Raw genomic sequence first — 12,908 nt, 5'->3', positions numbered from 1 at the left:
GCCTCACACCAACATTAAAAGATGTTCAAGATTTTGGGAGAGCATGCTCATGCCAATCGCATCAATCTAGCTAATGAGATCTTTGATCCTAGTGCGAAACACCTCCACGGTTTCACCTTCATTCAGTTTCTCTTGTTAAAGCTATTTTGAATCTTGAAGAATACTATATCAGTGAAGTGAAACAATAGATGTTAAAGCCCCACATCTATGTACTCTTGTGAAGGGAGCTTTGATGATTGATCTAGAACTACTAAGATGGTGATTTTGTGTAGTAGAATCTAGGGAGTATACTCATAGTGATGATTGATGAACTGTGTCTTCAGCCTTAAATGTCAAGATAGGGTGTCCAAGAGTTAAGTCTACCTTCTCCATGTGTGGACCCTTATGAGATAACAGTCCAGGGTAGCATGTAGCCTATTTGGCTACATGCTACAGTAGACTGTATGTGTGGACCCTTATGAGATAACGGTCCAATGTAGTATGTAGTCTATTTGGCATGTGTCGATTCTAATCCAAGACATCTTTAAACTATCTGGCCTCCTAGGTCACCTTCCCATGTGAATACGGGAATGTTAGATACTTGTGCTACTCAATCATGGCTACTCCTCATAATAGGGGCTGTACAAAAATGAGCTAGCTAGTGCCTAGATAATATAATATGAGGGTTGAGAGGATTGATATCCAACAGTATATAGTGTAGGTATCCATGTCTTTTATCTCAAATTCTATTGAGTTTAAATCTTACTTCAAAAACCAAAGCATCATTACTAATTATTAAAATTAGATCATCAACATAAAGTAAAACCAATACAAGATCATTGTTCCTTACCATGCAGTAAAGACTAGAATTTTCATTACTTGTGGAAACTTTTAGCTTCAAAGTGGTTGTCTATCTTTCCATACCATGCTCTTATGGCTTGCTTTAAGTCATACAAGCTCTTTCTCATGACACTTTAGATTCTTTTTTTTAATTGTTGCAACTTAATGGTGATCTACTTAGCTTGAAGGTGTTCACGTAGTTTACTCCTTGTATCTCAAATCAAACAATAGTGTCCCTTAACCTCAACTTTCATGCATCCATTGAAAGTGGGCTCTTAATGAAAGATGACACAGACAAAATATCACTAATAGTATTCTTTTGGTCCGAATTCAAGACTAATGAAATAAATCCCTTTCTTACATAGAATTATATACTCTTATTTTTCCAAATATTCACATGCACAAGCTATAGGACTTTGAATACACCCATCATCTTGAGGATTATAGGTGAGACCAAGTACTGATACATAATTGTTTTCAAATTGGTTAAGCGTTTGAATCTATTACAAAATGTTTTAGTCCATTGTTAGATTTACATGACATTCAAATGACTTCACACAATATGGTAAACAATATTCTTAGTGTGTTGTTAGACAGCCAAATGACTTCACACAAGCCACCATTATGCATGTGTGCATGTGTGGTAACCAACACCAAAATGTATTGGCTCAACATGGATGATAATATATACGTATCTTTGACCTCTAATTCATTAAATTTTGGCTTTTTCCGTGAAAATAATCTTTATTCACCTCATCATCCCTTCAATAATTTAACAATGTTCAATGATTTCAGATTTTTACCTTGAATTGTAGCATTCAGGATTTATTGATACTAGGCTCACATTTTATCATGATATGACTTGGTATTTGATTGCAATACAACTTGGCATTACCAATTGATCTAAAGTGAGAAAGTGACGCCGCTACTCTGTACTTCAATTGAGCACTACCGCAGCCCATCTAATCGATGCCCCTCCACTTCTTAAACTTAATTCTTCTTGAGAAATTAATCTACATTAAACTTGTCTATTATCCTTGAACCCTTCCAACACCCGAAACCTGAACTAACACTAGTCGATTGAGTTGATGTCATAAATACTGTTATTTAAGTTTTCCAACAACCCATATAAATATAAGTCAGATGTATATTCAAGAGAAACAATTTCCATCTTCAATCTAGCATAAATTTTGATAGAAGAATGTCCTTGAAAAAGGCTTTACAATGTCAGCTTTCTAGTTAAATGAGCATGAAGAAAACTCCATCAGGGCAGAGCAATTCCATGTCTTGTTCAAATTTCTATGCTGTCATGAAGCGTGTACATCTACAAACCATAACTCTAAGATGGGTAGTGATGAAAACAAAGATCATGATAAAGTATTAAGATGGATAGTTAATCACGACAACAATAAGCCTAAAACTGATTTTGTGCATGAAGCACAGGCTTCTACAGCAAACAAATGCAACCAGCCAGGTATAAATTGGTGGGCTAAACTTGTGCAACTAATTTGAATGGTAAAAAAAGATTTGCTACATTTAGGCTTAAGTAGATGAAAAGGCAGCCTACTAGCTAGACTTGCCTTTCACATGAGCTGAAGATTCATTCTTCCACACGTTAGGTTAGCCTTCCATGTGAGCTAAAGATTCCCTTTTCCACAAGCCATTCCAGCTAAGATTACACACCTTGGCTTTAGTATGACCTCGCACCATCCTTTATAGAACCACATTACCTCGCTTACATGCATCAAACTCTTACCCTATATGGCTACATCCACTGTTTGATGTGTTTCATGATCGTGTGACATAAAAATCTTACACTAGATCCTTAAAAAAGTCACACTTTTCCACACATGCTTCACACAAATAATTAAACTGCACTCATTTTAAAACATGCTGAATAAACCCTACCAAAAAACCTTGTCCAACAGTATGGTGTCGAATTCTACATAAGTGCATAATGCCACATCGACCTCGACAAACCACACCTTCACAAACTCAACATATTCCCTGCCTTTGCACACTTAAGAGGAGCTACTTACATATTATGACCTTAGCAAACCCAAAAAGCTTCTGATGTATTTCCATCCTGTGGGGAGCGTGCACATATCCACCATGCAAACATGAATATACACATGCAAGATCTGAAAATCATCTCCGACATCAAAGCTTAAATATGTTATCGCAGGCACTAGTGGAAAGGAAATGCTCTCTTTTAACGAGATGAGGGGCAAACAAATAGTGCATTACCAGAAGGCTGAAGAACAGACTGTATCTGAACATCTCACCCAAGAGATCTCCCTATGCAGTTTTGTACTTGCAACTTGTAAGGTGACATGGCAAGAGCCTCAGGTCCGTGTTACAATCCTCACTATTGTTCCAGAGTACATGGAAGCAGAACTGAACTCAAACTCTCTTGATGATGAAAACCCCTTCGACAGGCAACTTGTGTATGCTTGTTATCTGAGCCCACTCATCAGGAGGTATTGTATTCTTTGTGTGTGCTGCTCAGATCATCAGCGCTCTCACCACCTCTTCCATCAGCCCACTCAAAATAAGAAAGAATGTGTCATACATTCGCTTGAGTAAAAGTGTCATCCAAGGCTGAACCCTTAGAAATTGATAATAGTTCCAAAAGAGAATTGCAGAACTGAACTCAACTTACAAAGCACACCAAGCATAGTGCAAATATGAGTTCTAGATATATCATCCCAGTTGAAACACAAGCATGGGCAGCAGCAGCACACAGAAGCAGCCCAGTGGGCTTGACAGAGAGAAACATTGTCACATCAACAACATCAAACATGGACCAAAGACAACACAATTAAAGGCCACGAAGGCTAAGAATCGAAGAGTTGGCTGAAATGCTCTGCAGCCATAAGCCTACAGGCATGCAAGTCCTCTTCTGCAAAAATGATTCCTCAAAAAGACTCAATTAAAACAATGCAACAAAACCAGCAACTTAACTGCTAGGCGTCAGGCCTAGGTAGGATACCCACCTCCCAGGAAGGCAGATGCCAAATTAAGGCTAGATCAAACACTTCACAATACCCAAGAGTAAATGCAGGTTCCATAACCCATATTCCTAAGTCTTTTCATCCTTTACATAGGTTTGAACTTTGGGCTGTGGTAAATTTTTATAACAGCTCTAAAGATGGGCCAGATCCAGCTACAACTACGGCAATGATAGTACTAGAGCTCCCAATCAGAATCAATTCAACAGATCAACAATTCATGTGTTGATACTCAGTGCTCAGATTCAACGACATGCAAATCAAAACATCAAACAACAAGGAAATGTGTCAATGCAGCAATATACCAACATATATCCTCATATGCAGAACCTGAGACATTGATGCTGATACCAGGGAAGTTCTTGGTGAAGCAACTAGTTTCACACAAAACAACAGGAAAAACATGCTTGCAAAATAAAAAACATTACTTCCAGCTATAGAAGCTTATCATTCAAACACTGAATGTCCTTAAAAAGCTGCAGAAACAAGGTTTACCGAGCAGTCATGCCCTTCACTCATTCAGTATATGCCCAACACTCCAGAAATATTCAACCATATAATAATAAGTCCACTAGAAAACAACAACGCTGCAGTAAATAATCATCGGTTTGAAACAGTAATTTAACTTTTGTTCTCCATCTATTTTGCAAGCTGTGCCTAAAATAAGAAAAACTTTGTTCCCTATCAACATATGTGATCACTCTGAAAGACATAAGTATAAAATAGCCAACAATAAATCTCAAGAACGAAAGTAAAGGTGCTGTAGTTCAATTCAGGCCATCTCAATACAACAATGTAAACTAGAAAGACTTTGTGAAACATGACCAGTGCAACTGCAATAAACTTCTTCCATCTTGAAGAAACTCAGCTGTTCCAAAAAAAACATAATTCTCCATGTTGCTTGCAAGATGGTCCATATCATTCTCAACACAACACAGCTTCAACAAGGACCAAACTATCCTGGAATTGACGACAACCAGTAGCACTGAGATGATAGAGACAATAACACACTAGTGTATGCATAGCTAGAAAACAGCAAGCTTGAAATCACCTAGCCATTGAAGCTTGAAACAGATGATATGAACAAAAGCCATCAGAAATACAATTAGAGTTAGAACTTAGGCAAAAGAGTCCCAGAGACAAGATAGCACAAAACAAAAGCAAAACAAACCATGCATACAGTAACACAACTGAGCAGATGGAAGAAACAAAAACGAAGGATGGACTTCAACAAACCACAAAACCCCTTCTCTGCAACTTGAGATGCAAAAACAGAAATGAACAATTTCAATAACCATAAGAAAATAGCTTAGGCAGGTCTGCACGAAAAAGGAAGAACCACTTACCATGTTTCTACTACATTCCATAATATGGCATTGATGGCACAACTCCTGTTGGTTGAAGCCGGGGCGCAGATGACGCAGCTACCTGTTGTTGACTTTGGTAAGACATTGGCATCTGCTGCTGACTCTGGTAGGATGACGGTAGCTGTTGTTGGCTTTGGTATGGAGGCATACCATACTGGCCTTGGCCTTGAAGAACTGGGGTTTGTGAGGTTATAGATCCCTGTGCCGCATTGTACATAGGCGCTGGAGCTCCTACACCAGGGTAAGCCCCATGTTGTCCACCGTATGATGCCACCTGCTGACCATATGAATCCACCACTCCATGGGTGCCATAAGGCGGCAAGCCCATTGGAGTTCCCACCTGACTGACTCCTGGATTCATAGCCTGCCCATGAGTAGGGTTCATAGATGAGGGCATGGACGGGTTGTTGGTGACAGGCCGACTTTGAATCGGCCCTGCAACATTGGGATGCATATTCAGGTTCATGGCATGGTTCATCATTGGATTCAAACCCGTGTTCATGGTGGGATCAGAGTTTTGACTGTACGGAACACCTTGCGTCATCATGCCTTGAGGCGCCGCACCATACTGTGCCCCTCCATACGGCATGTTTGAAGGTGGCACACCTGTGCTACCAGGCTGCCCCATGCCTAGCTCAGACATGTCAGTCTGGCCGTGCATATTTGCCCTCTGTTTTGCACCCTCAACAGCGAGCTTGCAGAAAAGCTGATGCCCACCAATGTTCTTAACAGGCTCTTCCAGAGCACGCTTGGCAGACTCGGGTGATTTGTAAATGAAGAGGGCAAACCCACGTGCTTTACCTGCTTGCTTGTCAAGGCCAAGGGGGCCTTCCTCAATCTCACCATACTCAGTAAAGATGCTAAGTATGTGGTCGACAGGCCATTCCATGGGGACATTGCCAACATATATCTTTCTTGCGGCGAGATCTTGAGGGGGTTGGGAGGAGCCAGGGCCTGTAGAGGCAAGCTGACAAACACTGATTCTGCCATCGATGCGCTTACTAGGTTCTTTAAGGGCGTTGATGGCACCATCCATGTGTTTATATGTGACAAAGCCATAGCCGCGGCTCTTACCTGTGTTCTTGTCCATGATGGCAATGGCTTCTTCGAGCTCGCCAAACTCCGCGAAAGTGTTGCGTAGGCTGAGGGTGTTAGTTTCCCAACCCAGGCCGCGGACAAAGATCTTGCGGCGTGAGGGGTCACGGTCCGCTAGCTTGCGGACCTCTTCAAGGACATCACGGTGGCGGAGCGTGGAGTCGATGACGATGTTAGCAAGCTCTTCTTTGGACAGGAGGTCAACCATGAGGCGGGCGTCATCGCGGGTGAGGTGGGCAGGCACGCCGGCACCGTTGCTCTCGGACGGTTCGCCTGCTCCGGCTGCCATTACAGCCCCCGCTGCCGCTGCTTCTACCGATCCGGCCGCCCCTGTAACTGGAGCCAATACCATGGCGGAGACCGGAAGAGCTGCCCCCGGAACGCCCACTCCATTCTCCTCCAGCTTCCGCTTCTTCATCTCCATGCTCGTGGGATCCATGGCTGTTCTGTGAGCACTGAGCAAAGGCACAGCTGTTTTTCGGACACGCACCCTCCTCCACTCACAATATCTCCGGTATTTTCACGAGTTTAGGGTTAAATAATTCCTGGTCTGCCCATAAGGATGGACATTAGCACTACGGAAAAATGTTTCAAAAGATTAGAAAAAAAAACATTCTCATTGGTCCACTTGTAATAATTCCTAGCTTGATATTTTTCAAATTCTTAAGAGTTATCCCTCCTAAATTCTTGTCATATGGCAGCTTCTTGAAATTTTTGCCACACGACAACTTCATGAAACTCTGACGGCATGTGGTAATCTCACTCTCTCTCTCTCCCCTCATTTTCTCTCTCTTCCTTCTCCTCTCTGTTTCCCCGCTTGAAAAAAGGCTCATTTTTATCTTTCCCCTTTAAAACAATATAAAATACCTAAAATAATAATAATTCTCTCTCTCTCTCTCTCTCTCTCTCTCTCTCTCTCTCTCTCTCTCATTGTCATGCCACAAAAAAACAAAGCGCTCACTCTCTAGCTTACACATGATTGCACGCAGTTCTCTCTTCCCTTGTCCTACCATGTGTCTGTTGGAATTAGGGTTGCAAGAAAGCACACAAAGCTTAGAGAAGAAGAACCAAGAATGCACACAACACAAAGTGTATTAGATTGTGTCAATATACAAAAGATAAATTAGCCCTAGAATGATGGGCGTATATACAAGCCGGGGGGAAAAACCTCCTAAAGAGGGAAAAAGTGCCCCGGTGGTCCTAAGTGTGAATGTGCTTTGTAGCACCACTGTCAAAATACCATACATCAGAGTCAACAGAAACTGCCAAACATGCATCATGTATAGATGGGTCGTACTGGCAATACACGCTAAACGCCCATTCTGTATCCTGCACAACATTTGCAGAATCTGCATTTGTAGAAGCATCCGCTATTGTGGCTGCATTTGACTCTTTCTTCTTTGCCTCTTTAGCCTTTAGCTTAGGGCAATTCTTAATGACATGATCAGTTGCCTTACAATAGTTGCACCTGATCTTTTTCTTGCCTTTATCAAGAGCCTTCTCAGACCTATTGTTGCTACCTGTGGAAGGAGAAGAACTTGCAGACCTGCTAATAGGAGAAGAAACAATGGAAGGGACTGCCTTACCACTTCTTCTCTGCTGGGCAGCAACAAATGCCTGATCAACTGCACGCTGCCTAGCCCCATTTTGCCTGGACTGCACTTCTTGCAAGAGCTTGTTGACTAAAGTATCATACTTGACAACATCAAGTCTGTCCTCAGTAACAAGTCTCCACGTGGAAGCAAAAGTCTGATATGACTCAGGTAAAGCATCAAGAACAGTCTGCACAAGAGAATCATCAGGAATAATCTCACCTGCAGAAATCAACTGTTCTTTGAGATCTTTAATCTCAGCAAGAAAAACATTCATGTCATCATCTTCCTACATAATCTTTGATTCTAGCTCTTTACGCAGGTAAGAGATTTTTGCCTCGTTACGACCTGCATACAAACCAGCTAGAATATCCCAAGCCTGTTTTGCTGTTTTAGCTGAACGAATATGTGGGGTGATGTTACATTTGACAGAAAGTGCAATCAAGGCATGAGCGTGCGCATCTTTACCATCCCAACGAGCTTGTTCAGCAGTGGGTAAAACAGCAGCAACATTAGAGCTGCTAGAACCTGCAACATCCTCAACAGATCCTACATCCACAGAACCTGGACGTACATCCATACCCTGCACAATGTTCCACACTCCTTTTGCAACCAAAACATGATGCATCATGTATGCCCAAAGTGGGTAGTTGCTGTCTCCATCCAGTTTGTCATCAGCAGGCAGACAACATGCGAAATACATCATTGCTGTTATCAACCATGGCCACTGACTGAAACTGATGCAAAAGCTACCTGTAATGAAGCAAAAGACTGAACAAAAAATCACTCGTGCTATGTAGCACGGTTCACAATAGAATACGTATGCCTGTTTTGCAAAAAACTGCACTCTCAAAATTTCTGCACAAAATGACGAAAACACTTGTGTAGAACTTGAAATGCAAAAACGGAGCCCGAAACGACCTCAGAGTATAGGGACCTCCAAGCGCTCGTGAAAGCTCACCTCAATTGGAGAACGTGAGCCGGAGGGTGCTAGCGATGTAGCCCTAGGAGCCGATGCCTGCTCTGATACCAATTGCTAAAATTAGGGTTGCAAGAAAGCATACAAAGCTTAGAGAAGAAGAAGCAAGAATGCACACAACACAAAGTGTATTAGATTGTGTCAATGTACAAAAGATAAGTTAGCCCTAGAATGATGGGCGTATATACAAGCCGAGGGAAAAAACCTCCTAAAGAGGGAAAAAGTACCCCGACGGTCCTAAGTGTGTTCACACACATCACTGCCTATATATATATGGCAACAGTGTCCTTCCTCTCCTCTATGCTTAATAGATAGTTTAGAAAAAGATATAAATATAAAAGTCATGGACTTACGCGTCGCTATAACACATACAATGAATGTCCCTATACGTAGGTGTGTGTGTCTCTCTCTCTATAACACATACAATGAATGTCCCTATACGTAGGTGTGTGTGTCTCTCTCTCTATATTATATATGTGTGTGTGTGTGTGTCTCTCTCTCTACATTACATACAACATACCTCTCTCTCTCTCTCTCTCTCTCTCTCTCTCTCTCTCTCTCTCTCTCTCTCTCTCTCTCTCTCAAAAAATAAGCATAAACACATAAACGTATTACTAATATCATCGAATAAGTAACAATATTCAAATAAACATGCAAAGAACATCATCGTTGTATAGCGATAAAAAAGATCAATACAAAAAAATAATAAAAGTATCAAGAATCAATCAATATTCCTATGGACCAATAAGATTAATCCAAATGTACTGAGGGATAAATTGAAGAATAAAAGAAAAACCCCCAAAAATGAGTAAATGCTCACATAAGATGAAGAGTTGACTGAGTACAAGGTTTATTAGTTAAAAATTAAGAGATATTTAGAGAAAATGATGCATTTTTGACACATCAGTGTGGGGATCTCCCCTCATGAAGGAGGCACCTATTTCACATGTGTGGAGGAGTTTTAAACTAAAAAATAATGAGATATTTTCATCTCTCCTCTCTTCTATTTCAACTAGATCCAAAAAGTAAGCTAAACTGACTCAAAAATGGTCAGAAATTGACCAAACTGATCTGGAAAATTCTAGAATCAGTTTGCTTGGTTAGAGGCTCACTTTTTCTTATAAGTAGAAGCCTCCCCTTTTGTAAAAGCTTAATGGTGTTTATGAACTATTACTCTGCTTGCGTCCTCATCAATTTACAATGAATTTTTTTAATAATTCAATTGTTTTTGGCCTAATCCTCTCCAAGTGAATTGGTGGCCACTCTTGCTTCTTGCTTCAAACAAGATGCTTCAAACAAGAGTAGAACCCTCAATCCCTCAAGCCAAAGGAAAGCTTACAACTCTATGTAAGCTAAATTTTCTTACTTTTTTAATTTTAAATCTATGGTTTTCTTGATTTTCTTGTTTTACAGTTACTTGAATTAAATTCAAATGCTATGTCTTTGAGGAAAAGGCCACCCCCTTCTCTTCTTTACAATTCAACCCTTCTTAATCTTAGAAAGATTAGTTAAATGATTAATTAAACTTTTCTTATTATTTACTCTCTTGAATTCTAAAAATTGAGTAGATTAGAGTCCTATACATCTAGATTGGGTTAATTTAAGTTGAAATTCGAATGATAAAAAGGAGAAATGGTCAGCCATACAAAGGAGGTTATGGTAAAATTTTCCAGAATTTTGTGGAAAAGAGAGTTGTTTTTATGTTATTCCAAAAGAAAGTTGTTTTTATGTTATTCCAAAAGAGTAACTCCCACCGTTTGTGCATTCTAAAAGAAATATTCTAATTTCTCCATGTACATATTCACCTATGAATATGCATGGATATCACTGATATCAATTATTAAAATTGATTTCTATGCATAGAAAGATGCATAATGGAAATTATTTTATTATAAAAGTGTTATTTTCATTAAATTTAATTTCTATGCATAGAAAGATGCATAATGGAAAATTTTTTATTATAAAAGTGTTATTTTCATTAAAATTGATTTTATGCATAGAAAGATACATAAAGGATTTATTTTTATTTTAAAAGTGTGATTCTCTTAAAATTGATTTTATGCATAGAAAGATGCATAAAGGATTTATTTTTATTTCAAAAGTGTTATCCTCATTAAAATTGATTTTATGCATAGCAAGATGCACAATGGAAATTTTTTATTATAAAAAGGTTATTTTCATTAAAATTGATTTTATGCATAGAAAGATGCATAAAGAAATTATTTTTATTTCAAAAGTGTTGCTCTCATTAAAATTGATTTTATGCATAGAAAGACGCATAAAGGATTTATTTTTATTTCAAAAGTGTTATTCTCATTGAAATTGATTTTATGCATAGAAAGATGCATAAAGGATTTATTTTTATTTCAAAAGTGTTATTCTCATTAAAATTGATTTTATGCATAGAAAGATGCATAATGGAAATTTTTTTATTATAAAAGTGTTATTTTCATTAAAATTGATTTTATGCATAGAAAGATGCATAAAGGATTTATTTCTATTTCAAAAGCCTTATTCTCATTAAAATTGATTTTATGCATAGAAAGATGCATAAAAAGCCCCCTATATACCCATTCAATCAAGTCTTCGATAGATCCTCTCTCTAAAAGCATTTTTGGTGGAATTGACATGATACCTTCTTTTATCCCCCCTTATCTGTTCCATTGCCAATGTCTAGAACCCACTATATGAAATCATGCTCTATTAAGTTACTATCATTTTGAAGCACCCGCATGTCCTGTGTAAGTTTTAATACTTTAGTGTCTCTCCATATCTGTGAGTGACATAATGTGGCATTAACAATGTCCTCTCTAAAATCTCCACTAAATAATATGACCTTTCCACCAAAAAGCTAATTAGTTCCCATGATGTCTCTCAATACCTTGTCTAATGCTTCAAAGGCATATCGATGGGTACCTCATCCCATATTATTATCTTAGCTAGCTTCACAACATTTGCAAGCTGAATGTTAACCTTTATGTTACAAGTGCTAGCCGCATGTAGGTCCAATGGTATTTTGAATCATGAATGAGATATGTGACCATTCAGCAAGGCTACAATGCTAGAAGATGCAAACAACGCCAATGTCGCATGCCCCTCCACATGCACCCGAGAAATCAATGGGTGCATTTTTTGCGAGCAATTTCATGCAAGCGGTTTTGTGAAATTGGCGAGCGGTTGAAATCATACCACATAGATAGCTCTAACATTACACTCTTAAACTCTCTCTGGCCCTAACATTACTCTCTCTCTCTCTCTCTCTCTCTCTCTCTCTCTCTCTCTCTCTCTCTCTCTCGTTATTAACACATGCACACACCAACACATTGCATCGCACATGAGATATTGATAAAAGTCGCTTCCATACATGAGACATTGAATATAAAATCCATGGAAAATATCAATAAGTCTTCTTGTTGGCAATCAATGGTATGGCCATCTCCATTACTTATGCATCATCATGTAGGACACCAGCACTACTTGAAGTTGCATGATCTTGCTGGTTAGTGTTGGGCCATGGAGGTCCCCCCCAATTCAGTTTACTGATATGGGTTGGTCATGTTGGGCTGTGGTATACAATAAGCATATGGCATCATTGCTTGTGTCCTTCTAGTCCTGGTGGTGGTAGTTAATAAGAAAGTTGATGGGCTATATTGGTAGCTCAAGGTGGTGATGGATCATAAGAAAGTTGGCCGGGCTATATTGGTAGCTCGAAAAATTTATGAAAGTGAAAAGGACCTCGGAAGTCTAGCATAAAATAGTGATGAGGGTGAATTATTCTTGAAACTTGATAGAGGTTTAGATGCAAGTTGTTCATTAATTTAATAGCTTTTTTTCAAGCCTTCTATCTTTTGTAAGTCTTTTGTTGAGTCTTTTGTAAGTCTTTTGTAAGTCTTTTGTTAAGACTTTTCTTAAAATTTCCAAGGCTTTTGTAAGCCTTTTATTAAGGCTTTATTGTTAAGCCTTTGTTTAAATGTTTAATGCTTTAAATGTTAAAAAAAACTTTTTTAAGGTTTTATTTAAGCCTTTGTTAAGTAGTTGATAAATG

At 39.0% G+C, this 12,908-nt stretch overlaps 1 protein-coding gene across 2 annotated transcripts; it reads right to left on the bottom strand.

Moving 5' to 3' along the window:
* Positions 1-3,013: 3,013 nt before the first annotated feature.
* LOC147604167 (uncharacterized) lies at positions 3,014-6,828 on the bottom strand. Of its 2 annotated transcripts, none has more exons than XM_086795460.1 (2): positions 5,177-6,828; positions 3,014-3,350 (listed from the first exon to the last, which is right to left on the bottom strand). In XM_086795460.1, exon 1 carries the CDS (start codon positions 6,729-6,731, stop codon positions 5,187-5,189), a length of 1,545 nt encoding a protein of 514 aa, XP_086651586.1. In that variant the 5' UTR covers positions 6,732-6,828; the 3' UTR covers positions 3,014-3,350; positions 5,177-5,186. The 2 variants fall into 2 exon arrangements, with proteins under 2 accessions (XP_086651586.1, XP_086651585.1); XM_086795459.1 differs by lacking the exon at positions 3,014-3,350 and adding an exon at positions 4,542-4,790.
* Between the last annotated feature and the right edge of the window lie 6,080 nt (positions 6,829-12,908).

The sequence above is a fragment of the Cibotium barometz genome, chromosome 62 (assembly GCF_041138505.1).
Source record: "Cibotium barometz isolate CiBa-2024 chromosome 62, ASM4113850v1, whole genome shotgun sequence".
Taxonomy (NCBI): Eukaryota; Viridiplantae; Streptophyta; class Polypodiopsida; order Cyatheales; family Cibotiaceae; genus Cibotium; species Cibotium barometz.
This window is presented reverse-complemented; position numbering and strand designations above follow the sequence as displayed.

Excerpts from the sequence above, each read along its gene's own strand:
- LOC147604167 (XM_086795460.1), bottom strand. The coding sequence starts at position 6,731 with ATGGATCCCACGAGCATGGAGATGAAGAAGCGGAAGCTGGAGGAGAAT.